Genomic DNA, 27673 nt, shown 5'->3' with positions numbered 1-27673 from the left:
GTATTAGTAATAGCAGGGAAGATGTGAACACAAAGTATCCACTGAGGGATGAATAGATAAAGGAAATGTGAAAAAGTACTTTCTGCACACACACAAGTATGCACATATTGGGATATTATTTTACCCTAAAAATGGATGTCTTCTCATTAGCAACAACATAACGAAAATGTAGGACATCATTCCTTCAGAAATAAGTCAAAGAATGATAAATACTGTATGATCGCACTTATTTGTAGAATCCAAAAAGTCAATCTCCCAGAAACAGAGCAGAATGGTGCTAAAAGGAATTGAAGTGGAAAAATGGCGAAATGTGTTGTCAGTTCAGTAATAAATTTTGAAGATCCATGCTATCGTGGTGACATTGGTTATCAGTATCACATTTTATAAGTGAAACTTGCTTATGGAGATCCCAAATATTTTCAGTAAAATAAAACAGTTAACAATAGCAAGTAATAAAGATGAGAACTAACTTGATATATTGTGGTAATGTATGTAGTATATTATCCAATAAGCATTTTGTAATTTAAAATATCTAGTTTCAGTTGACAATTATACATCAATAAAAGTAAAGGGCGAAAAGAAGAAATAAGTGGAGGGGCCATATAGAATTACACCAGTAAATGAACCTTATCAGGTAGACAGAAAGGCTCCGTGCACAAATACCAGGCTCTGGTATAGTCTGCACATGCAGAATGTTCAATAAATGCTTATATTTTAACAAGTACATCAGGCAATAAACACATAAGCAAGATAACTAATTTCTCGTAAGTGGAATAGTTGACCACTTAACTAAAATTCTATGGGCATCCCTTACACGTAAGGAAAGCATTATTAGCTAGCTGTATAACGATGGGTGTCCACTAAACAGATGCTTGTCATTTCACAAACTGACTCCTGAGGACCATCACAAGAGGCGTCATTCCAGCCCCATTTTCCACGATAGTTTAATATAACACAATGTTCATTATTACTGCTGGGCTCATCGTCATGCCAGAATCTGAAAGAGAGAAGAACCCAATAGTGAACCCACTAGTGCTTGGAAAGGGGTTGGAGACAGTGAAGGAGCTGGGCCGGACTCTATGGAGCTCAGGGTAATACACACCCAAGTCAGCCCTGCCCTGCACACACAGCTCCTCTCCCACCCAAGTCTCAGACATTTTCCTTGGAAACTGTGCCCACATCTCTGCCCTCCCAATTGCATTAAAAGTCCCCCAGCAGATATCCCAGAGGCTTTCCTCCATCTGTCCATCCTCACATCTCCTTCCCAGGGGATTGTCAATGCATGGGGCTTCTTTACATGAAGAAAAGATTTTGCCCTGGTCCTTTGTATCGCATAGGTTTTTTTCTTTCTTTAATGCAATGATTGCGCAATCTGAATTACTGTTAGATCTCAGAATCATCTACTAATTCCTCTTTTCCTGGACTAGTGGCATCTAATTCTGTACTCACGTGGCACTTTCGTTGTATGGTGTCTGATCCACCCATTGCCAATGTCTCTGACCATGGGGGTCTGACAACCCCACGTAATAAGCAGCATTAGTTTTCATATGCTGGGTTATGAAGTGCTGAGAAAAGAAAACAAAAGGAAGCATGGCCTTACAGTGCTCACCCAGAATTGAGCTTCTTTGCTTTTTTAAAAAAAATTACACTCATTTTCAAAACCTTAATTATTTGTATACTTGTAAAAATTGATAGGATACAGTGTGACAATACACGCATACTTGGTGTAGTGATCAAATCAGTTAACATTGCCTTCTACCTGAACATTTTCTTAAATTTTGATTAACATTTAACTATATATATTTTGGGTACAGCATGATATTTGAAATTAATTTTAATGGCTGTATCAAACGAGAAGTAAAGGAAAGGATCAAGGGACAGCACATAGGGCCACCTAGAAGTCCCCGGAAGAGCTGGTAGTATTACATACATCACTTGTGAGCCTGGTTTTCATTTCACATGGAAGTGAAGTCCATCTATGATCACAGCAAACTCTCATTTCAGAGTTGCTTCTCCTATTTTATCACTAAAAGACAGTATTCTTCAAAGTTATATGTGAGAAAACATTTGCAGATTTAATCATTTTTTCTTTAACTATAACTTAAGAGATACTTTGAAAAAATGTTTAACATCACTGGTCACTTGAGAAATGCAAATGAAAACAATGCTAAGATTCCACCTCACCCGGAAAGAATGGCTGCTACCATGGAAGAAGCCAATAACAAATGCTGGTGGGGCTGTGGGGAAAGAGGAACCCTGCGCCACTGCTGGTGGGAGTGTAGAATGGGGAAACCACTGTGGAAAGTATTATGAAGACTAGGATTGGGTGCTCACTTCAGCAGCACATATACTAAAATTAGAACTAGGACTGGAAGTCCCATTTGATCCAGTGATTCCCCTTCTGGGTATCTGCCCTAAAGAATTACAAGAATCATACCACAGTGATATATGTGCACCCATGTTCATAGCAGCGCAATGTGTAATAGCTAAAACTTGAAAGCAGCTCAATTGCCCATCAGTGGGAGACTGGATAAAGAAAATGTGGTTTTTAATAAAATGGAACACTAGTCAGCCATAAAAATGAGAAAGGAAAGACATTTATAGCTAAAAGTGGATGCACATTGAGGCAATACTCTAGAGTGATATAAATAGGACACACAAGTAAATACCGAATAGTTTCTCTAGTGTGAGAAACTGAAAGTGTAAATAAGGACTAAAAGGTATAATAGATAATGTGAAAAAGGAAGAAAAGGGACAAAGAGGAAAGGGAAACAGGAGAGGGAGGGAAAGGAAAGAAGGGAATGGAATTAATATGAGAAAATGAAAAATAGTGGAAACAAAATCTTTGTAGATTGGGAGCGAGGGAGGGGGTGAAGAGAGGGCAGGGGAATGAGGATATAAAAATAAGAACCAAGATTGATTATGTAAAGGTACAAATTTCCAACAATGGATGTCAGTATATTGCATAAATTAAATGTATCAATAGAATTAATTTAAAAATAGAGATACTTTGGATTTCTGATTGATGATTTACTCATATAATTTCATTTTATTTCCCTATTCAATTCAATACTCTTTTCTTATAAGCAGTTCACAATGTTTAAAATATTTACATACTGAATTAACAAACTGGCATTTCAGGAAAAAATACAGATTCTGCAAAAAAAACGTATATACATTTCAGGAAAAAACAAGTAGTATGATGTTTTTTCAACTGATGGTGTTTCCTGGTATGGGGGCCCCTAGAGGACGTTGTGCATTGCAGAAAACCCACTACACTGCCAGCCTTTAGAGAAAAACTTGAAAATGCACGTGTAGCAATCTCAATGACCAAGGTTACCCAAGCCATAGTTCGCCATACTAATAAGTGTCTGGAAGTTAATGGCCACCACTTTGAGCTCTTGTAATCATAGAGGCCAAAAGTAACTTATGTTAATCTCATAATGTCTTGATGAGTATAGTATTAAAATATTTATACACATTTTTCTTTTCCTGACATGGTAGACAGGTAGACATTGTTTTGCTGAACTCTATTTTCATTTTTCTAGTCACCTCCCATGAGAAATCTTTCACAGTTCCCTATTTGTTTGGGTTCATTGATTTTACAGAAACAGAAAGAAAGGTGTAAAATGTGAATACTGGGGGCCTTTCCTATGTCTTTCATTGAAATCCTTCTGCCACCACAGCATATCAGAACAGGTGATGAAAATTACTTTTTTTCATTAATTTTTATAAAATAACATACAGGAAATAAAAAACGACAATTTTATCGAATTTATTCAGTATAAGAATCAACACATTGAAATGATACCTCATTAGTATGTAAACAAACACGTTGCCTGAGCCCTGTTGGGGTAAACTGTCGAGTGCTTAAAACAGTAAGAGCCACCTTTCTTGTAACAAAAATAGACCTTCAACAGACAGACTGGCTCATGTCTCACTTGTCTGACAGTACCTGCTCCTCCTTGCTGGTGATCACCACCAGATGAGCCTCCAGACTAGAGCAGTGCTCCTTGCTCTCTTGCCATGATTTTGCTTTAGCTAGGTAGAAATAGCAGTGGGAGCTAAATGGCTTCCAGTTCTTTGGGCAACAGCTCCAGACTTGGTCTTCTTTGGGAATAAGGACAAAAAAGTACAATATAAGGAAACCACTGAAAAAAGCATATATTATTATAGGTATTAAGAACTCTAAAAATACCAAAGTAGAAGCTGGAACTCCCATTGTTCCCAGACAAAACAAGCAGCCCCTGTCCCTGGTGTGTGGAAGCCAAGTCTCCCTTCTTAGGCAGTAATGGGCAGGGTTCCTTTTTCCTGCAGAAGTAGTATCAGAGAAAGCCAAAGCAAACCTACTGTTTACATAAACGCAGGCTCGGAAAATACAAAAATTTCCAGGGTGGAATGGAAAACAGCCGACAAGAAACAGGAAGCTCTCAAAATCAGTAATTGTCATTAACCAAGATAATGAAAATATTAGAATTATGTGATAAAGATTTTAAATTAACCAATATAAAAATGCATAAAAAAGAAGTTAAGCATTTTTTAAAAGAAATGAAACTATAGACTCAGCAAAGAAATAGAAGATAGAAAAATCAAGAGGAAATTTTCTCACTGAAAAATGGAGTAACCTTTTAAATATTCAGTGAGTAGACAGCAGATGGCCACTGGTGGAAGAGCCACGTGTAAATTGTTTGACAGAACAAGAGAAATCACCCTTTGAACAAAAGAGACACGATAACAACAACAACAACAACAAAAACCAGAGTCGGTCTCATAATGTTAAATGGGTATGTACCCAATAATAGGGGTGCAAACTATGTTAAGTAAAAAATGGTAACAAGTGAAAGGAGGGTGAAAGAATACATTATTATAAGTGGTGAAAATCATGCAGAAAATCAGCAAGCACATTTAAGAATTCAATAAAATCACCAACCAATAGAATCTATTCAAGATTTTAGAACATTCCACTCAGTTACAGAACGCCCATTCTTACTATTGCCAAGGGAATATGTTCTAAGATAGACTACATATTGACAATAACACAAACAAACCTTAACACATTTCAAGTCATTGAAATTATATAGAAAGTATTCTTCAACCACAATTGAAGGAAACTGGAAATTAATAAAAGAGGAACACAGGAAAATCTCCACATACTTGGAACTAAACTGACAGAAGTGCTAGAGCAGCCCTTGTCTTCCATCCATTTCTTTCTTTCTTTCTTTCTTTCTTTTTTTTTTTTTTTTTCCTCGCAGAGCGTTTTGTTTTGGAAATGTAGGTTTGCATTGCTGGGCTCCTGCCCACTGTATCAAAATGGTTTATGACCTATCTGTCTGACCATTAAGGAATGTTCCGTTAAACTCTGGCCCCTCACAAGAAGGTTCCGCTAAGCTCTGCCCAGCCCCCTTGCAACACTGAGGGTGCTCACAAGGCATCTGTTTCAGGAATGTTCTGTAACTCCACCCCCTTGCTTTCTTGAGCATGCTCACAATGTATGCGTTTCAGTAATGCTCTGTAATCCTCCCCTTTATTTCAAGAATGTTCTGTAAGTCTGCTCCCCACCCCCCACTTCGTTGAGCCCTGTAAGATCCCTATATAAGGAGGCTTTCATTTCTGGAAAAGCACTCAGACTCCCCTGAGCCTGCTGGGGCTCACCGGCATAATAAAAGGTTTTTCTTCAACTGACAATCAGATTCTGGAGTCTTCAAAGAATGAGAGCTGCAACCTAGAGATGCTACACTGAAATATAAAGCTCAGCTGTGCCTCAGAGCTGTGGCACTTGGCTGTGACACTGAGCTGAAACATTTGGCTATAACACAGAGCTGCTCCGCTCTGCCATAACGAAACAACATAATTCTAAGCAACCCATGAGTCAGACAAAATGCTAAAAATACATTGAATGGAATGAAAATGAAAATAAAACTTAACAAAAGGTATAGATTACCGTTCTTTATTAAAAGGAGCCAGTGCTTCTTAGAGAAATGGTTGAGCAGAGGATAGGCACAGGAAAAATACAAGGAATCTAGAGTATTTTATAGTCCCAGACAGCAAAGAAGTAAGAAAGTAAAACATATAAAAGTTAAAGAAATACAAGAGACAAGTGAAAGAGCTCCCTATCTCCAGAGCTGGGAAAACAAGATAAATAAAGTAATAATAGATTATAACCCACAATATAAAGTGAATATCCAAGGATGCAAACAATTCAAGGAGTTAGTAAGTGATATAGGAGAAAAACCAAGCACGTGTAATTACTTCAAATAAGTTACATGAATCTTGATGTCTACTTTCACACGTTATTTTGGTCAAAAAATCTGAATACTTCTTTCTAGGATGTTTTGGATCACACACACAAACATGAACTTTACTTAGTGATAATACATCAGTATTTTCTTATAGAAGTAGCAAACACTCTTACTCATGCATCGGGCTAATAATATGAGATATTCTGTGTACAGGATGGGGTTGAAATTGGACCTTTTTAGAAATATAAAATGTTATTTATTTAAAGTATGGTTTTTAAAATGGAAATAACATTTTAAGAAGTGAGCCACCATTATTTTCATCAAATGTTTATAACTAAGATGTGAGAAAGCAGTGACCATAAAAAGCTCAGAATGAAACAAAGTCTAGAGAAATCCAAAACCACAATAATAATGAAGCCTTGCACAAGTGAATGTACACATGTAAGAACTTTAGGTCCTGTATAATTGTACATCTGTAGCTTGTGATGACCATGAGACTATATTCTTGATATGATCTACCTGGGAATCTTACTGGAAACACTGACTTGGTATTCTTACATATTATTTTTAGTAACAGAATTCTAGGCAAAGAAAAATTCTACCTTCCTTGGTGGAATTGCTTCTTTTACATTCCAATTCTGTGTGCTTCTGTGTGCTTTCTTTGACAGTTGTCTTTTCTTTAAGAAGCTGAGAATATTTTTGAAAGAAAACTAGAAAATACAATAAAAAAACATTCATTTTTCCTGGCAGCATTATGACTGTGTTCTCTACTGTTCCTCTCTTGCATTCCTCATAGAAACATAATGTAGAAATGCCCAATGACTTCAGTAGATAGAGTCTGACTGGAAGTTTTCCCATCTTCCTAGAGTCAATGGAGTCCTAATTCTGCTAATGAGGAATCCATAGAAATTTCTAGGAAAAGCTGAAAGATCAGTAGTTGAAAGAGGATATGGCAGTTCCATCATAACAGGTCTAATAGGATTTGCCATATTTTCTTTCAAAACTTAATGTAAGATGCACCCAAAAGGTCACTCTTAGGGTGGGGAGATTATAGGCACACAAATACTTGCATTGAAGAAGTTATAGACTGAGACTTTGGGGAGCAAAAAATGAGCAAAATATGAGCCATTCTGGATTACCTTAGAAAACAGAATTTTTACAAAAAAAATCAACACTTACCTCTTTTCCTCTTCTATCCTTTAACTTTCTCCGTACAACCCAACTCTCAACTACTCTGTAACCCACACTCACCTGCCTTCCCCAATTTATAAGTAACTCACCTTTTCCCCTATAAACTGAATTTTGTCCCTTTTCTCCTTATACTGAACCTTGACATTTGTTTCTTGAAACATGATGTTCTGGCCTTTACTTCCACTATTTCCCTAAAACCTTTCTTGAATTAAGTTTTCAGTACCATCTCAGGTCTGCTGATTGATCGTCAGCCTACAGGGCGTCTCACAATACCAGACCACAGTTCTCCTCCTACCTAACTCCTGGCGTGCTGCTCTTCGCTGTTTCTGCCCCATCTTTCTCAGGCTGCTTCATGCACTCTTTTATAAGCTCCACTTCTTCTATTTATGTCTCTTAAAATGGAACATGCCCTGGAGTCTGTCCCTATCTTTCATTTTCCCACTAAATCTTTTTGAGTGATACCTTGAGTATTCCCATTGTATTACCAGCTGCCTGTGGGTGAATAGTTTCCAGTTCTAGTCCTCTCTGCTGAAATCTCTGGGTAGGATGCACGTTTAAAATGCAACTATATAAAGCATTGTCTATGTTTTCCAATAACTTTCTGACTGCTGTTTACAGAGTCAGAGTTTCAGAGTCACACATAGCATTCCAGGGTTCTTTAATACTGAGACTTAAATATTCACCAAGATTCTACATCCTTAACTCTATCTCCTTTATTATTCAAAGCCACCACCTATTTTCTTTCTTCAATAACACTATTTTAGATGATGCTCTATTTTGCAATTGGATTATGAAAGTGTCTTCTAAATTCTCTCTTTACCTCCATATTCAAACATCAGTAAAAGCATACTTCAGTAATTCAAATGTGATTGAGTCCCTACTTAACAGTTCTCAGTTGCTCTCCATGACTGTGACACACTGCGAAAATGGCCACAGTTTTCAGTCCTCCAAGGATCCATGTCACTTTCCAGTATGACTTTGTAACTCCCACAATCAGGAAATGGAAACTATTTCTTCATCCCTTGAACCTAGGCTGCCTTTAATTCTCTCTGTGAGCAATAGAATGTACAGAAGCAGCACTATGCAAGATCTGAGTTGAGACCTTAAAATGCTGTGGTGTGGTCAGCTCAGCTCAGCCCTGGAAGTCTACATGGTGCCAGGTGAACACACCCAGGCTGGCCTGGCCAGCAAAGGCAGAAATGTGGCCCCAACTGTCCATGTCATTCTAGCTAACATGTACTGTAAGCTGATATATGCAAAAACCCATACATCTGTTAAATTGGGTTTTAGACCACATACACTCCTGAGCATGACTAAAATAATTAGAAGGATATTCATGTCACAAATCTTTCTGGAATATTTCTTCCCACCTTTGTCTTGTCTACCTGCTCATCCCAAAAGACAAGTGTCTGTGCACTCAAATTGGACTGGCTATCTCAATCCTACAAAAGAAGTACAGATGTCTTCGCACCGAGTCTAATGGAAAGAAAGGGCAAAATCACCAGTGAATTCCCCAGAATTTTATCTCCCTTAAGTAAACTTTCTTTTCATATAATGTGAGGAGCCCCTTGTTAAATGTGAGTTCCTTGTGGACACATTCTCTTCTTGCAGGGAAAAGGTGGCCTATTGATTCAGCTGGTGTACTTACTGATAAAAGCAACAGTGAACACAACGGACAGAAGGATGAACAGCAGCAATGGGACAAGAAGCATCTTGGGAAAACAAAGATTACTTCTCTGAGGGGTGGCCTTCCCTTTAGGAGCTGAGGAGAAACCAGATTAGCATGAATAATAAATTCTGTCCTTATTTCCTCTTCTTCTTCCTCTTTCTCCCTTGCATGACACACAATTACTAATAATGTAGAATTTAAAATAATGACAAATAGGAATGGGAAAGAAATAATGATGTTCTTTATTGAAACTATGCAAGCACATAATATTCTATTGAGAAAAAAATAATAATACTTTTGTGTATATCTTTTCAGTATTTAAAAGTGTATATACACAGATTCATTTTCCTTCATAACTGACAAAATGTATATGATTTATGACCTACTAATTCTTTTATATTGTTATTGTGAACATTTTTCATATTATTGTATTATTGTTCTTAACACATTTTATTAAGTTTGCATAGTATTTCATTGTACCCTTAACTATATGAAAGATTGTGTCCTCTTCACAGCTTTAAGTGTTATAGCAAGTATCTTTTGGGAGGTACTGGGAATCAAACTCAGGACCTTATGCTTGTGAGACAGGCGCTATAGCAATCATCTTTATAATCATACTTCACATTTTTGTGTAAGTCAGTTTTTCAGTCTCCACCTTAGGGTTACACCCAGTGTTCTTGTCTGGGGGCCATGTCTCAGGGGAGGGCACTAAATTATAAGCTTATAAAAGGCCCTGGGTTCAGTCCCCAGCACAGAGGGAGAAAAGTGCCAAACAAATAGAAATAATTTTCTTAAACCTATGAAAGGATGTTAAGTAGGGAAGAAAAAATTTCAATATTATATGACATGATTTCATTCTTAGAAAAAAATATATATCCATGGACATCTCTATGCAGAAGGATAAGAGCAAGAAGCAAAGTATTATTTTCTTTAAATGGTCGGAGTAGAGAAAATATCACAAATCCTACCTTTCCTGCTGTGCAACTCCACGGCTGCCTAACCCTTCTCTACACACTGTGCAGAGCTATCTGTTTCCTAGACACATCAGGTGAAAGAAGCAGCAACCAACCAACCTCATCCACCATGTTCACAGACCCTGTGCTTACCCATCACCTCACCATTAACTCTGACAGACGCAAATTATTTTTTTACCTGCAGGTGAGTCTGAGTTGGGGTCTGAGGGCTTGGATTCAGTTTTGAACTTCAGTTCAGCGTAAGTGACTTCTGCAGCCATGTTGAGAAGAGATCTACTTTCTCAGAAAAATGTGTCTTACCCCTTCTTTCAAACGTCTCATGAATGAAAACCAAAGAGTAGTAAGCTCTCCAGGCATTCAGCAAGATGAGAACAGCCACCGTAAATACCTCAGTGCCTGGGAGAAGTTTCTCAAGAATTTCAGAAACCGCAATGTGGAACTACTGGGTTAGCAGACAGATCCATTCTCCGGGATGAGGCCATGTTAACTGTGGCCATTAAACACATGCAACTCGGGGTGCCGATGTTACAAAAATGACCATTCACTTGGCAAGAGGAAGAACAGTAAGAAAAAAAAAAAAAGAGGAACCAAATAACTAGGGAAGTCTTGCTTGAGAGCTCTGATCTCTGAACACAGTGCAAATGGGGATCCAAGGGGATGAAAAAAAGAATTAAAATGCATAATGTACAGGCCCCAGCTCCCCGCGAGGAACACAAGCATCATATTCTGCATACAGGTACTACTAAAAATAAAAATTGAAATAGAATAAATCAATAAAATTAAGGAAATAGAGGAAAAAAAGAACATGTGTTTCTGGTACCACATTCTTCAAGGATTGTTGCCACAAACTCAGATGTCCATTTCCCTTCTTTCAAGGGTCAGCTCCGCTTAGTGGGGTGGGGAAGGCGGGGTACAAATGTGATGCCTGCTGAACTCCACTGTGCTCCCAGCTTTCCGCTGTCACTGGTAATTAATTCCTTCACGTACTGCTATTTACTCTGCTACCGAAGGCCTCCAGGACCCTTGAAAGCAGCTCACTTTGCTGAACATTAAAGAAGAATTTTTCATCCCACATGCCTCTGTCCCTTCCATTCATGCTACTTCAATACATAGCTCTACAGGAACATATCATTTATTTTAAAGAAGATAATTAAACTGAATCAGTTTTACCCATGGACAAACATAGATGGAGAGCTAAATATGATGTTTCTGCAGTGGGCCAAGGGGAAAACACCCCCAAAATTAATCTTTCCCAGCATGGGACATTTCCACAGACTTGCTTCCAACATACCCAGTTTCTCCTCACTGTTAAATCTCTCCTTCCTGGACACACACACACACACACACACACACACACACACACACCTCTGCATATAACTATTTTATTTCTATATTGATTTTTCTTTTCTGGTACTGGGGATCGAACTCGGGTCCTTGCGCTCTATACTGATTTTTACGTGTCTATGTACGGAAATCCTCAAGTCCACACTAATACCTCTAAGTAAACACAGTGTGACAGGCTTCCTCTTAGTTTCCCCCATTTCCATGTTTCTAACTTGTTTCTGTGACAGTAAGAAATCCGTTTTAATTGTCTTTATCTCATTTGCTCCTTAGATTCTGCAAGATCCCTCTCCTAACATTTCAGACTCTGACTCCCAGCAAACATCGACCTTGTGCATTCACACCCTTTCTCATCCTACTTCATCTCAGACTCTCTGTACTCACCCTCCCCCACACACACTTTCACTTTCAGAATCTGACGTCTCACACCAGGCTGCTGCCCTCTGTGGACACACTTCTCAATCCTCATATCCTCCAGCCCTCTGTCTGGCAGTGCTGAGTGGGCACCGATACCATCAGCGTCCTTGATGCCGACACTTTCCTTTCACTGTCCTCACTTTGCGTGAGCTCTAAATCCACTGTCCTGTGACCCCCTGCATGGCCACCCCACTCCCTGCTGAGCTTTTCCTCCTTGTGCCAAACCACTACTGCCCCTCACCCTACCACAGGCATTTACTTTACCCTGATAATTTTAAGTTTTCCTTTCAATTAGTATATGTTTGCATACATAATGACAGCATTTATTATGGGGAGTTGGTGCATGTCTATGATGTCTTAATTCTTTTTACATCCCCTCCTGCTTTCCCTCTCCATCTCTTGGTTGCTTTCAATTTACAAAAGATCTCTGTTTCCTATGGTCTATCTCTTATTTTGTCCTTTAATTCATTTATATTTCTGATTTATCATATAAAAGACACCATGTAATATTTAAGTTTGTGTGTCTGACTTATTTTACTTTATATCATAGTTTCAAGGTACATCCATTTTCCTACCAAAGGTCAGATACACTTTTCTTTTTAGCAGAGTAGTCATTTTGTAAGGAAAGGAAAGAGGACATGACAATAAATAAGGGAAGAATAAGGTAATTACAAATTCTTTGCAATTAAGTCGCAGTCCTGACAAATACTTGCCTGTGGACAGATGTGCATGCATCTACCTTCCAATGTGATCTTAACTCCTTAAATTAAAAAAGACTTTTTTTGCACTACTAAGGCATGAACCCAGAGTTCATATGCACTGGAAAAGCAATGTACCACAAAGCTATATACCACAAAGCCTATATCCACTTTCATTTCATTTAATATTAACACAGGGTCTTACTAGGCAAAAAGCCAGCAAAGAATTATGAATCAAATAAGACTTTTGAACAATGGAATTAATAGATATCTATATAGTGTTCCACCCAACACAACATCAGGATACACGTTCTTTTCAGCAGCACATGGAACTTTCTCCAAAATGCACTGCATGTTACCCAATAAATCAGCCTGAAATAAATATAAAATAATTGAAATTATACCATGCATATTACCAGACCATAGTTCGATGAAGATAGAAATCAACAGTTAAAGAAAAAAATAGAAATTATGCTGATGCATGGAAAACAAACAATATACTCCTAAGTAAACAATGGGTTACAGGTGAAATCAAGGAAAAAATAAGGCAGTTTCTAGAACTACACATACAGAACTTATAGGACGCAATGAAAGCAGTGCTACGAAGGAAGTGTATGGCCTTGAAAGTCCATATTACAAAGAGAGTGAACCCAAATTACCTAAAGATGTGCCTCAAGGTCCTTGAAAATCTGAACCCAAAGCTAGCAGAAAGAAGGAAACTACAAAGATGGGAGCAAAAAAATCAATGAAACTGAGGCTACGTAAAGAAAGAATTAAAGAATTAAATAGTTGGCTGTTTTAAAGAATAGAAAAATAGACAGACCCTTAGCTAACAAAGGAGAGAAAAGGCCCAAACAAATGCAATTAGAAATGAAGAGATAAAATCACACTGGACACTGCCAAAATAAAAAATTATGAACAATAACTTTACATGCCAGTAGGCCAGTAAATTGGAGAATTAAGAAGAAATGGATAGATTCCTAGATACATATAAATTACTCAAACTGAACCAAGAAGATTTAAAAACCCTAAACAGGTCAATTACAGGCAATGGCATTGAAGCAGTAGTAAAAAAAAATCTACTGAGAAAAGCCTTTATTCTAGGGATGCAAGAATGGCTCAACACAAGCAAATCAATAAATGTACTAACAACACATAAACTGATGCAGGACAAAAATCACATGGTCATCTCAATTGATGCAGAAAATGTCTTGGACAAAATCCAATATCCATTTATGGTACAAAAAAATAAAAACACTGAAGAAAATAGGTAGAGAAGGGTCTTGTTTCAATCTGATAAAGCCATTTATAACAAACTACTGCCAAAATCATATTAAAATAGAGCAACATTCAAATCTTTCCCTCTAAAATTAGAAACAAGAGAAGACTGCCTATTATCACCACTCCCGTTCAGTACAGTACTCAAAACATTAGCCAGCGCAATCATGCAAGAGAAAAAAATAAAAGGAATATGTATAGGAAAGGAAGAAATTAAATTATTATATTTGCAGATGTCACAACCTCTATATAAAAGCCCCCAAAGTTCCATGAAAAGACTCCTCAAATTAATAACCAAATTCAGCAATGTAGCAGGATACAAAATCAGCTGGTAGAGTACTTGTCTAACATGTGCAAAGTCCTGGGTTTGATCCCCAGTAACAAAAAAATTGGGTGGCTTAAAAGGGACCTTTATCCTTTTGTCACAAAAAAACTGACCTGGGAGAGTCACTTCTCCCAGTTTCTACTTATTCTTCAACCAGAGAATAAACTTTCCTTCACTGTATAACTGGTTGTCATTTGCTTGAGTTCTGCCATTGTGATAGGGAGATATAATCCAATATGTCATAAATTTGTAACAAATTTTGTGCATAATACAGGGATCCATTTGGTCTGATTAGCCATGTACACCCTACACACACACACACACACACACACACACACACACACACACACAATGAAGGACGAAATCTTGTGGATAAGAAAGATACCAATCTAAAAGGAGGAAAGGTTTAGGATTGTTTTTCTGATTTCTGGCAATCATTGTAAGGCAAGGACACTGGGGGCCTAAGAGACACAACTGAGATGAGACCAATTTCCCAGCCTGGAACTCTATTCCAGGGTGTTTGGCAGACACCTCTCCTGCAGGCTCAGGACTACTGGCAGCGATCTGGGACTTGGCCACCCTGCTCTGAGAGGCCCAGCTTTTCAATCTAGACATCAGGACATGGTGACATGGGTGACCCATTATCATTTCTGTCTATAGATCTTGTCCTCCCTGAGGTACCTTTTACTCTATTCAGAACTCCACACTGCCAAGTGGAAACTTTCTCATAGCTTTTCCCCCACACCAGTCAGAACAGTTTCATTCTCTTCATCTTTTCATTTTGAAAGATTCTACTCTCTCCTCCTGCCACTGGGCTCCTTGGTCTCTTCCTTAAAGACTTCCCTCCCTGAGAAGAATGATCTGAGAGAAATCTATTCACTTGTAGTTTTTTTGTTTGTTTGTTTTTTGTTTATTTGTTGTGTTTTGTTTGTTTGTTTTTTTGAGACAGAGTCTCACTATGTAGTTGAGACTGACCTGGAACTCACTTTGTAGCCCAGGCTGATCTCGAACTCACAGCAACCCTCCTGCCTCAACCTCCCGAGTGCTGGGATTATAGGCATGCACCACCACGCCCGGCTCACTTGTAGTTTTTTACTGTAATCCTGAGGAATTTTTTTTTTTTCCTCCTATGCACTTCCAGTTTAAGCTTGCATTTTCCAAACAGTTCTAGCTCCACTCTTTCTGGTAGAACAGAGCTCCTCTAGATTCTGAAATGCTCCACTTATAAGAAGGAATTTCTGGACCACACACATTGATGTTTCACTTTGAGTACTACCACTCTTTGCATACTTGTCCTGGGTTGTGGGAATTTAGATCCGAGGAAACAACTTTTGACCCTTCCCACTGCTGTGTGTCACTAGAAAATTGCTTTCCCAGCTCCTGTTTTGTCTTTGCTCTTGCTGCCAGATCTACTCTAATATTTAGGCACAAGCAGCATAGCATCCCTCTATTTCCACCTTTATGGAAAATATTTTGTGGATGGAGCAAGAGAAAATTAGTGTGGAAGTTGTGTCCACCAACCAAGGAATTTGGAAACAAATCTGTGATTTGAAATGAAAAGTACAGTCAGATGTGTCTCAGAAATTGCCAGTAGGGTGTACACTAGAAATTGGAAGTCTCCATCTAATCAGGAAAGTATTTCAGTCATCTTGGGCTGATGTACTGATCCCTGTTTCAATGATCCATTGATGAGGGAGGAGAAAGTCCTCATATAATTGAAGGGAAGAGAAATAGCCAAGATGAACTGAGATACAAATGAAATTTGCCTTCTTTGATAGGCTCTCTGAAGTCTGGTCCAAAATCCTGGTTGGAATTTCTATAGGAAAGAGGACTGCAAGCGTCTGCCACACCTTGACACCATCATTCTTAAGGGAACACAATTAGTTCGGAAAAGGTACATACATTGGAGTAAATTCCAGGAGATAACTGGATAACACGGTGAAACCCTTCATTGTTTATGAACAGATTCTGTGAACATTTAAGAGTCTATACCAACACAGTCAAGTGGAGGGAGCAGCTGTCTTGAGATCACACTGTAGTTCCCGTAGTGCTCCAGACATCTGCAGAAAATAGTAATGTTTGTCTTTAAAACCTAACACTCCCCAGTCAGGCTGATGAAATTGGCCTTTTGCTGATTAATAATTGAGATTTGGAAAAGAAGGTAAAGAGGATAAGAGGAACCAGCAGATGGCCTGTGTTTAGGCTTTTATCCTGCACAGTCAGATGAGCACCCCAGGTCTACAGGACAGCTGAGCGAGAGCCCTACAGCTCTGGTGAGCTGCCTGTCCTCCGTCAGAGGGGCTGTGGAGACCTGAGGTTGGGTCCTAGTCAGTATGCAGACTGCATGTGAGGGCTCTGGAAGAAGGATGTACAGAAGGGAACTAAGAAACACTCAAGTCTGCAGCGGGGTCTGCACTTGCCTGGCTGCTGACATGATTTGATTAGGTCGATGGGACCACTGGGCTCCTCCTCAACAGGCTTTCAAAATTACCTCCAACGAACTCAAGTGGACTTCAACATAGAAGGGAAAATAGACACTTTTGGTTGACACTGTTGCCTTCTATTTGGTCTTAAACACCTGGAAGAGCAACATAATCTAAGACAATCAAACTATAATGATAGTAGAAGGAAAGTAAAAATCCAAGACAATTTTGGAAACTTCGGAATGTGACTTGGATTCACAAATTTTGTCTGACTCCTTTCTGTGCATGCCTCTGTGCTCCAAATCCTTGTTAGGGAAAGATCTGTGAAGATAAGTGTAAGACCTCAAGGCAACACATGAGGCCATAGAAGATATCCATCCAGTAGTACCTAACCCACACACACTATTGTTGTTCCCCTTTCAGATCAGTTTAGACCTTGGGTCTTTGCCTTTTTCGGTGCATCCTGGATTTTGAATACCAGTATCTTTTGTCTTTGAATGGTGGGATGCCCCGAATAATCAAAAGCAGTGATTATAAAGGGCAGCACTCCTCCAAGGGTTTCAAATTTTTTCCACAATATTTGGGGAGGTCCTGGTAAAGGACCTCAAACATTTAGTTGTGAAAAAAAGAACCCTGTTTCAACATGTGGATGGCACTGTCATAGCCAGTAACACCCAAGAAGAGGTGGACCAAAAATCCAACAACAGTAGTGATTTAGCTGAAAGGCATTAGAATGTGTCCAAAGAGAAAGTCTAATTTTCCTACTCTGAAAATGTCAGAGCAGCAATAAATCAGCCTCTCTAAGATTTGGAATCCAGACCCTGGAAAACAACAACTTATGGAAAAAAAGATGGAGAAAGGTGGATTCTTGATGGGAAAACTGAGGCCTAATGAGAAACAGAAGAGGCAGAATGCAACACAGAAAACTGGAGGGGCAGTCTGCACATTTGTCTCAGTTTTTGGCTCATGCCTTGGGAGGAAGGAAGATAGAATTTGCAGAGACAGTGAAAATGAGTGACTCCTATGGCCTTCATGGAGAAATGCAAAGATTTTCTGAACAAAAACCTACTTGCACAAGAAATAACACAACGAATTAACAAATGGAATCACAAATTAAAAAGCTTCTGCACAGCAAAGAAAACCATCAACAGAGTGAAGAGACAACCTACAGAATGGGAAAAAATTTCACCAGGTACTCCTCAATCTCTATAATTAACAAAGAACTCAATAAAATCAGATGCCTCAAAGTTAGAGACCCAATTTAAAAATGGACATGAAATGAGTAGACCCTTCTCACAATGAAGAAATAGAAACAGACAATGAGTGCACGATAAAATACTCAACATCTCCAACTGTTTGAGAAAATCAAATTAAAACAACACTGTGATTTCATCTCACTCCAGGAAGAATGGCTGTCATCAAGGAATAAATCAATAAACAATGAAGGCTGGTGGGGCTGTGGGGAGAAAGAAACCCTTCTCTATTGTTGGAGTCACTGTAAACTGATACAGCCACTGTGGGTATTACTATGGCGATTCCTCTAAAACTAAAAATAAAACTTCCATTTGACCCAGCTAGTCTCCTTCTAGGTATCTTCCCCAAAGAGTTAAGGACCTCAGACCACGATGATGTATGCATGCTCATGTTTATAGCAGTGTAATTCATAACAGCTACGGAAAATAGGACATATGTCCTTCAACAGATGAATAGGTAAAGAAAATGTGATATTTGTACACCGTGAAGTACTGCGCTGCCATAATGAAGAATAAACTGGGGTCATTTGTAGAAATATAGATGCACCTTGAGACCATAGCCCTAAATGTTGTTAAGTAACATATCGTATTGCTTCTCTTATATAAAAAAAAGATAATAGGAAAAGAGAGAGGAAAAAATATTGTGATCCAGCATAGACAGTGTATCCAAAAGTATGCCTTGAATTAATACAATTTTCTTACATATTTTATGTGTTCCTGGGCTTATTAGTCTGGTTTTTAATCTGTATACAACATAATGAACTTTTAAAGGTCTTATAAAATAAGTAAATGACTGTGATGCTGGAAAAATAAAAAGGGGGCAGAGGGAAGGGAAAAAAAGAATTGAAATTGTGTCATGTATATGTACCAATTCCCTACAGAGAATGTAATTATTATATACCACAAATGTGCTCTAATGAAAGTCAGAGAGAAAAAGGAAGGATGATGGTGTGATCTCTTCCTTTTCCGAATGTATCCTTTTATTTCTTTCTCTCCCCTGATCGCTCTGGCTAACATTTGGAGTACTACGTTGGACAGCAGTGGTGACATCCAAGAGGGCACCCTTTTCTTGTTCTCGATTCTAGAGGAAAAGCTTTCAGCTTTTCTCACTTGATGTGATATTAGTAGTAGGTTTACTATAAATCACCTTCATCAAGCTAGTGTCCTTCTCTACCTTTTCCTTCAGGGTGGATGTTGCATTTTGTCAAAGGCTTTTTCTACAGCTATTGACAGGATCATGTGATTTTTGTTCCTGCTCCTGTTTACATGGTGTATTGCATTTATTGATTTGTGTATGTTGAACTGTGCTTGCATCCCTTGGTCATGATGTATGATCTTTTTGATGATTTCTTGTACACCATTCGCCATTGTTTTGTAACATAGATTCCTGTATGCTGTACTGGCATTGTTGTTTGATTCTGGGAATTGTTTAATTTCCTTCTTGATTTCTTCCATGATTCACTGACGGTGAAGGCATGTGTTAGTTAATATCCATGTTTTTATAAGATTTCTGCATTTCTTTTGTTTCTAGCTTCAGCGTGCTATGATGTGATAGTATAAATGGCATGATTCTGATTCTTTTGCATTTATTCAAGCCAGCATCATGGGATAGTATGTGGGGTAGTATGCGGTCTATTTTGGAAAAAGTTTTGCGCAGTGCTGAGAAGAAAGCATATTCTGCTGCAGTATGGCAGAACAAGTAGATACCTACTAAGTGCATTCATTTAAAAGTATGGTTCAGCTCTGATATTTCTTTGTTTTTTATTTCTCTGATGTACTTGTGAAAGTGGGGTACTGAGGACTCCCACCCTGGTTGTGTTCTTGTTTATTTGATCTTATATGTCTAGTAGTCTTTGTTGCGTTGAGTGTATATTTACAATTGTTATCTTTTCATGTTTGATTGTCCTCTTAACTAATGCATAGTGACTTTCTTTGTCTCTTGTGATAAGTTTTAGTTGAAACCCATCCTGTCTTAGCATAAGACTACTACTACCCTTACTTGCTTTCAGCGTCCCGGGAATCTGGCCACTGCAGCACGGTCTTTTTATCCTAGGCTGTTAGAACAATTCCCAAGATCTGTGTCAATCACTTTCCTGTTGTTACCACAAAATACCCAACACCCACAGCTAGCAGAAGTTTATTTTGGTTCACAGTTTTCAGAGGGCAGAAATGGTGTGGTGGAAGAAAGCTGCTTACATCCTGGAAGTCAGGAAGCAGAGAGAGAAAGCAGGAGCAGAGGACAAAAACACCTCCTTCCAGACTCTAACCCTGTGACAAACATTTTTTGGCAAGGCCCCACCTTTTAACAGTACATTGAATCCTCATGTTCCAATCACCTTCCCATCTCTGAACACATGAGAGTTGGGGACATTTCAGATGTAAACCATAGTGAATATCATCAAATACTTTTTTCTATATCTGTTGCAATGACTTTTTTTACTCATTTTTCGAAATATTAGTCAACCTACATTATTAGAATAAATCCATGTTGGTCATATTATTCTTTCTTTGTACTTTTAATTTAATTTTCTCTTATTTTTATGATTGAAATTTACCTGCTTTAATAACACAAAAATGGTGGGGTTTCAGATTCCTGTGTTCACCAGGAAATCACTGTCTTTGCGCTGAGCAGTGTCTGGACTGTATGTAAATGATAAAGTTTGACTTAGGCACCTTGCATTCAGCAACTGAGGAGAAAATCTGAAGACGTAAATGTTAGAAAAGAGGCAGAAATTTAATCACAAATTTTTTAGCCCTTTTATGCGATTCAAGAGTTGCATTTTTCTTCCATTGCAAAATATAACCCAAAACAAAACGATTGACTACATTTCTCTGTCTGGATCTTCGCTCATTAGAACACTTTCAGCCTTCACTGGGTTGGCCTTCTTCTCACAAGCAAGGAGGTGTCTTTCAGTGCAAGGAACGTAAAAAATGTTTGTTGCATATATATACCCACAAAACATCTTATTTATGTCATTCATGTATCTTTTAAGCCTGGAAGAGAAAAATATTACATTGTGAGATACAGACATTTGAAACATATTTCACTACATATGATTGCCTCTAGAGCTTGCACTAAGGAGACATTGAATTTGTGTTCAGAGTGAACTTTGTGTCCAAGTGAACTTTGAAAATGTGTCGTATTAATTGAAACATGTGTCATGGGAAGCACTGCTTTACCTCCCCTTCTGTCCTACTTTCCCACATCTGGAATATTTGCTGTCATCTAATTCCAAATACTGAACCCACCTCCATATCTCACATGATTTAAAATAATGTCCTTTCATAAATTCTCTACTCGGTACCAAATTTATTTCCTCAAGTATCTTCCACAATCACCCTAACTAAAGATTAACCTATGAATCTTAAGTTCAGTATCAATCCATTCCAGAATAAATTGCCTTTGCATTTGCAATAATTACAAGCCCATGTATATTCTGCCTTTTCAAAACAAGAATTCCACTCTCCGGTTGCACACGTTCTCGTTCCCTCTACTCCTTCACCTAAGTGCAACCTTTACGCTCTACAATCTTCTCTTCTTTTGTACACGCCTCATTTCCCATTCTGTCTTCCCATAGCCATTTACCAAACACAGAGCCATCTTGTCTTTATGACCCACACTCCTGCAACTACGATTGCTGTCTGAAGGACAGAAAACAAACAGAAACTTGCATTTGTCCTATGGCCTGCAGTGGAGTATGCAGAAATCTCAGCTTCAGTTCAGCATGGTTGCACCCCAACAGCACTGCCCTCACCTGCCTGCCTGGTAGAGGCGCCCTCAGCTAACTGATGTGATAAATATTGAGCTTCTAAGAGTCGCCAGCAGGTGGGGCTTCTGGGATCTTTCTTTAATGATGTCTATTTTACAAATTCTAGGAATTATAAAATAAAAGGGGAATTTTAACCCTTTTTGCATATAAGCCTTGACTTTTCCCATTACAAGCAGAACAGATGCAATGCATAAATTCATTCATATTAGTATAATGATAGTCACCTTATTAAATAGATCACACAGCACATTGTTTAATATATTTATGTACATCAAATAAACAATATACTCTGCTGAAGCATATATTATTCTTTATACTGAAATATCCTTCTCATTCATCTATGAACATTTAAGTTAAAAAAGTTTTATTTCAGGTGTCAATAATAACTGAAGTTTCAAAGCAAAACTCAGTTTTGGTTATTCTGTGTATTCTGGCTTAAGCATTTATCACACTCGTTTCCTTTCACCCCCAGAATAATCTGATCAATCTTCACGTCATTGATTCTTAAGTAAATTTAAGAATGATTTTTTTCATTTATCTTCAAATCCTAGAATTTAGCCCAATATTATATTCTTCTTATAACCCAGTGACTTTGTTGACTTTTATAATTTTCTTAATACAGGCATTATTTCTAAAAAGACCTCTTAATTTTAGAGGCTACTCAAGGCTCATTAGTGATTATCAGAATAATGATATTTGTGACAACTTTCTGTGTGGGAAAGGCTTGTGTCAGAGGAGTGCAAACGATATAATCCCAGGTACTTATTCTAATTTTGATCTATACTGCTCCTGAGGAAAACAACCCTACTTACATCCAACTATAAACATTCAACAAGCATTCAGACTCACCTGGCAGAGGAGATGATGTTCTCACCTGAGTTTTTGTCATCTTGTCTCGGAGATAATCCCAGCCAGTAGTAATATAATTTCTGGGATTTTACAAATTCCTAAAGTGAATAGAAACGGTTTGCTTAAAAAAAAACTTTCTCCCATTTTTGTGCATTACCTTATTTTCAGTTTCTTATAAATTACTGAAGATAACATTTTTGACATTAGACTACTGCTTTTCAATGTTATTTAAAAGAAATTGAAAGCATTTCTTACTGTAAGATTTCATGTTTTACAGTTTCAGTTCCTGTTTCACTAGGACAAAGGAATGCAAAGTTCATAAGCTTCTGGGTTCAAATATCTGACCAATAAATACTTAATCCAGAGACAAAGGAGGGAGTTAATGACTGTAAACAAGAGTTAATAGAGAAGGAAGACAATTTGGTTATATAATAAAATTCAGGACTGATCCAGAATTTTATAGCCAAAGTACCAGATATTTTGCTTTGATTCCAGGCTTTAAAATTTTTCATTTTTGAGTGAATAACTATGATTGAATAATTTAAAAATGACCTAAGAGAAAGACATTATAGATTGATTTCTCTCTCTTCTATAAAGGATAAAAAATTTCTTACAATAGGGAAGCTGAGACTTTTAGAAAATATAATTTTGCTTAAAAATAAGATTGCTACTACTGGAAAGACCAGAAATGCTAAATAATAATTGAAATATGAACAAGTTATTTCACTTGAAAAGAAAGAAGAAAATTTAAAAAATAATACTATCAGAGATTTCATTTTTCTTCATATCTGTGTGGAATTTGCCAAGTGAAAAGATCCTCCTTTGTAGTTTTGATGGAATTAGTAATCTTCGGAATAATCTCCAGATTCTATGTTTGTAGAAAATATTCACAAATCATATTCTGAGACTTGATTTCAGAATTCCAACTTGGACATGTGCACAGACTTGAAGATTCTGGGCACCCTTTATTTACCTGTGAGCTTCCAAAACACCCCTAAGCGAAGGTCCTAAGCTAAGGTTTTATGTGGTTTCCCTTGGCTGTGATTCCCTGAGATAAATGTGTAAAGTCTCTTCTCTTTTCTCACCAAAATAAGATAGAACCACGAGTGTGTGTGTCCTGGCCAATAAGCTCACCTCCAGTCTACTGTGTAATGAGGAAAAACAATTTCTTTCCTCACAGAGAGAGGTGTAAAGCCTTACCAGTGTGCTCTTCTCCTTGATCTGCAGCAAGCTGGCATTCTGAGAAGAGCAGGACGTTGCACTGTCTTGCCATGTCTGACGTGTTTCAGAAAACAAATAACAGTTATTCTTGTACCATAGCCAGTGGTTTGGACAAGGTTTACACTTGTGCCCTGCAACAAGAACACAATTTTATTTGGTTCTGTGAATAGACTTCATTGTTGTTATTATTTCCTTTCATCTCTATATCACAATGTACAAATTTACTTTTTTTTTTTGCAAAAGCAAAGAAAATGAGTCCTGTATTTGAGGTCTTTATACATCACCACAAAGTATATGACACATAACTTTGAACCAAAAAATTCACATTAAACACTTCAGTTTAAGTGTATGTTCCTGTATCGGGATACCTGGTAAATATTCCTTTTTCATTTTTAAATTTATGTATTGCAAGAAAAACTAATCTCAGGAAGCACTCTGTGTGGTAAGAATGAAGCCCACATATCTGCATCCATCCTGCCTCTTCCAATTTGAAGACCAGAGCAGCTTCCTGGGAGCCTTAGAAGCATTTGAGCCACAAAACCTGCTGAAATCCACAGAGATATTGCAAGACCAGTTCCCCCATTCCAAGTGTAAAACTGATAGTTTATTTCTTTCCTACTGCCTTTTAGCCATCAATCGTTGACTGAATTTAAAAACAAGATAATCTATAAGAGACATCCCTCACTATCATTAATTTACCCCAGTGCCTAGAACAGTAGTAAATTGCAGAGGAGAAAAACTCTCTGCTTTATTCTCATCCCCTGATAATCATGTGACTTGCAGCTGTTCTTACTTTTCTATCTTCCTCCTAACTGCATGGAAACGTGAGTGACTACTCCACCATCCGTATTTAATTCCTTCCTCCAAATACTGTAATAACTCCGTATTGAGAGGATGCTAGCAAATGATGGTTATTCTTTAATTACTCTTTGTCTAGTAAGTAACTCTGAAAACAGTACAGGATTACCTGGTTCTTTTCTATTCAGCTCACGACATAACTTGGTGGCCAAATTTTGCACAGTGATAGAGAGATTTCTTATATTTTCAGACTTATTTAAATTAGTCATCAATAGGAGGGAAATGTTTCCCTGAAGTTCTTCTTTGACATTTTGCAGTGTATTCAATCTTTCTGTTTCTCTCTTCAAAGTGGTATAAACTCCAGATGAAACAGAGAGACAGAGAGAGAGAGAGAGAGAAATTGTAAACCCTCAATTGAATTAGAACCATGAAAAATATTGCAGAAGTAGTATTTAAAAGACTAAAGGGTTAGGAAATTTTCCTCTACAGGAGTATGGAAAGTCTGTTTACATGCTGCTTTTTAGATCTTGATTATTATTATTATTACAAAGCTCCAATCAAAGAATAAACTTTGGCTATGAAACCCACAAAATTCTAGACACTTTTAATCATAAGATGGGTAATACATACATATGCTTCCTAGGGGTCCTAGTCCAATGAGCAGCAAAAGACATAAAAAAGTCAGGGTCAAGGCTATTTGACGCCATACATGGGAAGAAACAGGAGGCGCTGTGGAAGGCAAAATCAGCAGAGAGCTTTAGAAATGGAACACAACTTAATTTCATTCATCCATTCTGTCTTTATTTATGTCCTAATACTACTTTCTGAATGAACCCAATTTGCTAGAGATTCAAAGACATTTTTAAAAACACAGTAGATTAAGTCAAGAATGAGTGTGAGAAAGTTAGTTTTGCAGGGAATGTTAACTAGCGGAGTGATTGCAGAAATGAAAAGGCAAAGAGAAAGTGTACAAAAGACAGCTAAGAAAACCCACAGCTAAGGCAAATGAATAGAAAACAGAGATGTTAATCTAAGGAGCCTTTCCTCGAGTGAGTTGGGGTTTGTGAAAGAAAGCAGCTTCAGGGTTTATGTGCTCCCCAAGCAGTGCAGGGAGCTCGGCTGTCTATTCTTAACTTGCTGATTCTTTATCAGCACCTCTATGCCAGTTACTCATTAGAATTTTTCATGGCTTTAGCAAGAGTTTTTATTGAATGCTTCCTCTTTTTTTTTGACTGAACAGTAAAGCCCAGAATACACCTTTTTCCTATAACAATTGTGAAATGGATATTATGAATTATTATCAAGTCATCACATGACTTAAATTATCATCATGTGATAGCACATGTGAAAAACATATGAAGAAAATACAATCTGAGAATAAAATGATAATCTTACTATGCTTCTGAACTCTGTCATACCTCTCAGTAGGTGGGACAACATTGTGAAATCCAGAAAGAATTGAAATGAGAATTTTTCTTTAGATCTTAGAAAACCTTTATTAGTGAAAAAGCAAGATCTTTTCTAAGGTAAAAGTACAAATTTGAGAGCTATCTTTTCTAAGTATTATTTTTTTCATTTATGTGCATATTCAATCATTTGAATTTATACTAGAACTACTGTGGATGCTAATAATGCAGAGTAGAGAGACTGTTCTCATGGAGATACATTTTATAGTGAGAGGAAACAAAGGAAGAGATAGATTCTTTTCAATTTGGACTAGCGGGTGCAGAAACTTGAAACCGTTATAGAAAGTAGGTAGTTTAGCTTTTAGGAACAATGAAAAGTAGCATGAAAACTAAGTGGGGACAACATTACAGGCTGCAAGATTTGATGACTGTAATCCGATGGAAAAGCTTTTTTATTCCAGAAACGGAATAAATTCAGAGTGGCTACAGAGCTGTGGCTGGTGTGAGAAATGACTTTGAGGGTGTCAGGGCCTGAAATGAGAAATCCATGTGGTAATGGGACGAAGGCTTTGCCTTTCACAAGGAGACAGATCACATGAAGGCACTTGGCTGTTACTGATTTTGGGGTTAAATGACTCAACAGGACAACTTATAGGAATATACTGAGTGGTACAAGAAAAGGAAAACCAGAGTGCAGCCCTGGTGTGTCCAATCAAATAGAGCTCGATACAGAAGGAAGAGTAAAAACAAGAACAAAAACAAACCCCAGACCAAGCCAAAAACAGCCCCCACCCCCCACAGAGCAGCCAGGAGGACAGCAGAACCCATGGGGATGTGTCCAGGAGGATTTGCAAAGGAAGTGTTTTCAAAGATGGGCTGTTGAGCCTTTTGAATGCTGCAGAAAAATGAAGGAATGAAAGCATAGAGATGCGGTAACTGCGACGAAACAAGGAAGACACCAGGGACCTGTATAGGAAGAGTCTCCATGGAACAGTGAGAGAAGCCTAATAAAATCAGCTGAGAAGGGAGTAAGGGGTGAAGAACTGGGAGCCAGTGACTGAAGTTAATGCTTTAAAAATCTCCCCCCACACACATACATACATAGCAGCATTTTATTATGAAAAAGATAAATAATAATAATGACAACTTTCCTAGATAACCTGTGTTTCTTGTTCTGTGTCTTCTTTTCATCCAGGAAAAAGACTTTACAACCCAGTCTTTTGAAAAGTAGGGACAAGGGAAAAAAAAATGAGAACCAAGACCTGTCATGTAAGGGTACAACATCCCAGTAATGAATGTAACTACACTGGATACCTAGAATGTACCAATAAACTCAATAAAAAGGAAAAAAAAAAAGAAAATGCTATTCTGCCTCATGTATCTGGAGTATGAAATTAAAACTAGAAAAACTTTAAAAGATGGAGAATATTTAATGAACTGGTTAGTGTTTTTAAAAAAAATACCCTTGTAATCATTTTGTATGAATGCTTTGCAAATTTTTGCTAAAAATCAGAGGCTTAATGAAAATTCAAATTGAATGATACCAATATAATTATTAAGTGACCAGTATCTACAACACATCTATAGCTCAAAAGCTTACCTTTTATCTCGAATCTGTCAAGCTCCTGGATATTTTCTGTCTTTCTGGATTCTGGGAATTTTAGATGTGCATAAATAACTTCTTCAGACATCGGCGAGTATGTTTGTTTGCCTGTCTGCCTTTAAATGTAAAAGAGAGCTAACTGTTGCATGTTAAACAGGATCTGTAGGTTTGAACTTCTTTTTACAACCTCCTGTCCCCTCTCGCGTGTGTCTACCCAC

At 37.8% G+C, this 27673-nt stretch overlaps 2 protein-coding genes across 5 annotated transcripts; both read right to left on the bottom strand.

Moving 5' to 3' along the window:
* Nucleotides 1–486: 486 nt before the first annotated feature.
* LOC104850725 (C-type lectin domain family 4 member A) lies at nt 487–10415 on the bottom strand. The gene is made up of 5 exons (XM_010607785.3): nt 10252–10415; nt 9079–9192; nt 3956–4107; nt 1450–1565; nt 487–997 (listed from the first exon to the last, which is right to left on the bottom strand). The coding sequence occupies exons 1-5, from the start codon at nt 10331–10333 to the stop codon at nt 832–834; spliced, it is 630 nt and encodes a 209-aa protein (XP_010606087.1). The 5' UTR covers nt 10334–10415; the 3' UTR covers nt 487–831.
* On the bottom strand, nt 9174–27673 carry Clec12a (C-type lectin domain family 12 member A). 4 transcript variants are annotated; one of them, XR_004518158.1, is made up of 7 exons: nt 27453–27673; nt 25077–25175; nt 24616–24804; nt 23628–23779; nt 22428–22525; nt 20364–20802; nt 9174–9192 (listed from the first exon to the last, which is right to left on the bottom strand). XR_004518158.1 is itself a non-coding variant. In XM_010607789.3 (6 exons), the coding sequence occupies exons 1-6, from the start codon at nt 27541–27543 to the stop codon at nt 20631–20633; spliced, it is 801 nt and encodes a 266-aa protein (XP_010606091.1). In that variant the 5' UTR covers nt 27544–27673; the 3' UTR covers nt 19981–20630. The 4 variants fall into 4 exon arrangements, 3 of the variants coding, with proteins under 3 accessions (XP_010606091.1, XP_010606093.1, XP_033622199.1); XM_010607789.3 differs by lacking the exon at nt 9174–9192 and having other exon boundaries at nt 19981–20802; XM_033766308.1 differs by lacking the exons at nt 9174–9192; nt 20364–20802 and adding an exon at nt 20809–21680.

Source organism: Fukomys damarensis, unplaced genomic scaffold (genome assembly GCF_012274545.1).
Source record: "Fukomys damarensis isolate Sample0158 unplaced genomic scaffold, DMR_v1.0_HiC HiC_scaffold_19, whole genome shotgun sequence".
Classification (NCBI taxonomy): Eukaryota; Metazoa; Chordata; class Mammalia; order Rodentia; family Bathyergidae; genus Fukomys; species Fukomys damarensis.
The sequence above is the reverse complement of the archived record's forward strand: the minus strand, read 5'-3'. Positions and strand labels throughout refer to the sequence as shown.

Bases quoted from the DNA above. Each gene is read 5' to 3' on its own strand.
- LOC104850725 (XM_010607785.3), bottom strand. From the start codon at position 10,333: ATGGCTGCAGAAGTCACTTACGCTGAACTGAAGTTCAAAACTGAATCC. The intron at 4,108-9,078 runs GTAAGTACACCA...TTCCCAAAGAAG, and splicing joins GTTCACTGTTGCTTTTATCA to ACCAAGTCTGGAGCTGTTGC. The intron at 1,566-3,955 runs GTACTGTCAGAC...TTCTTTTCTCAG, and splicing joins TCACCAGCAAGGAGGAGCAG to CACTTCATAACCCAGCATAT.
- Clec12a (XM_010607789.3), bottom strand. From the start codon at position 27,543: ATGTCTGAAGAAGTTATTTATGCACATCTAAAATTCCCAGAATCCAGA. The intron at 25,176-27,452 runs GTAAGCTTTTGA...TGCCTTCCACAG, and splicing joins TGACAGATTCGAGATAAAAG to CGCCTCCTGTTTCTTCCCAT. The intron at 20,803-22,427 runs GTGAGTCTGAAT...TTTCTCTTCCAG, and splicing joins AACATCATCTCCTCTGCCAG to GCTTAAAAGATACATGAATG.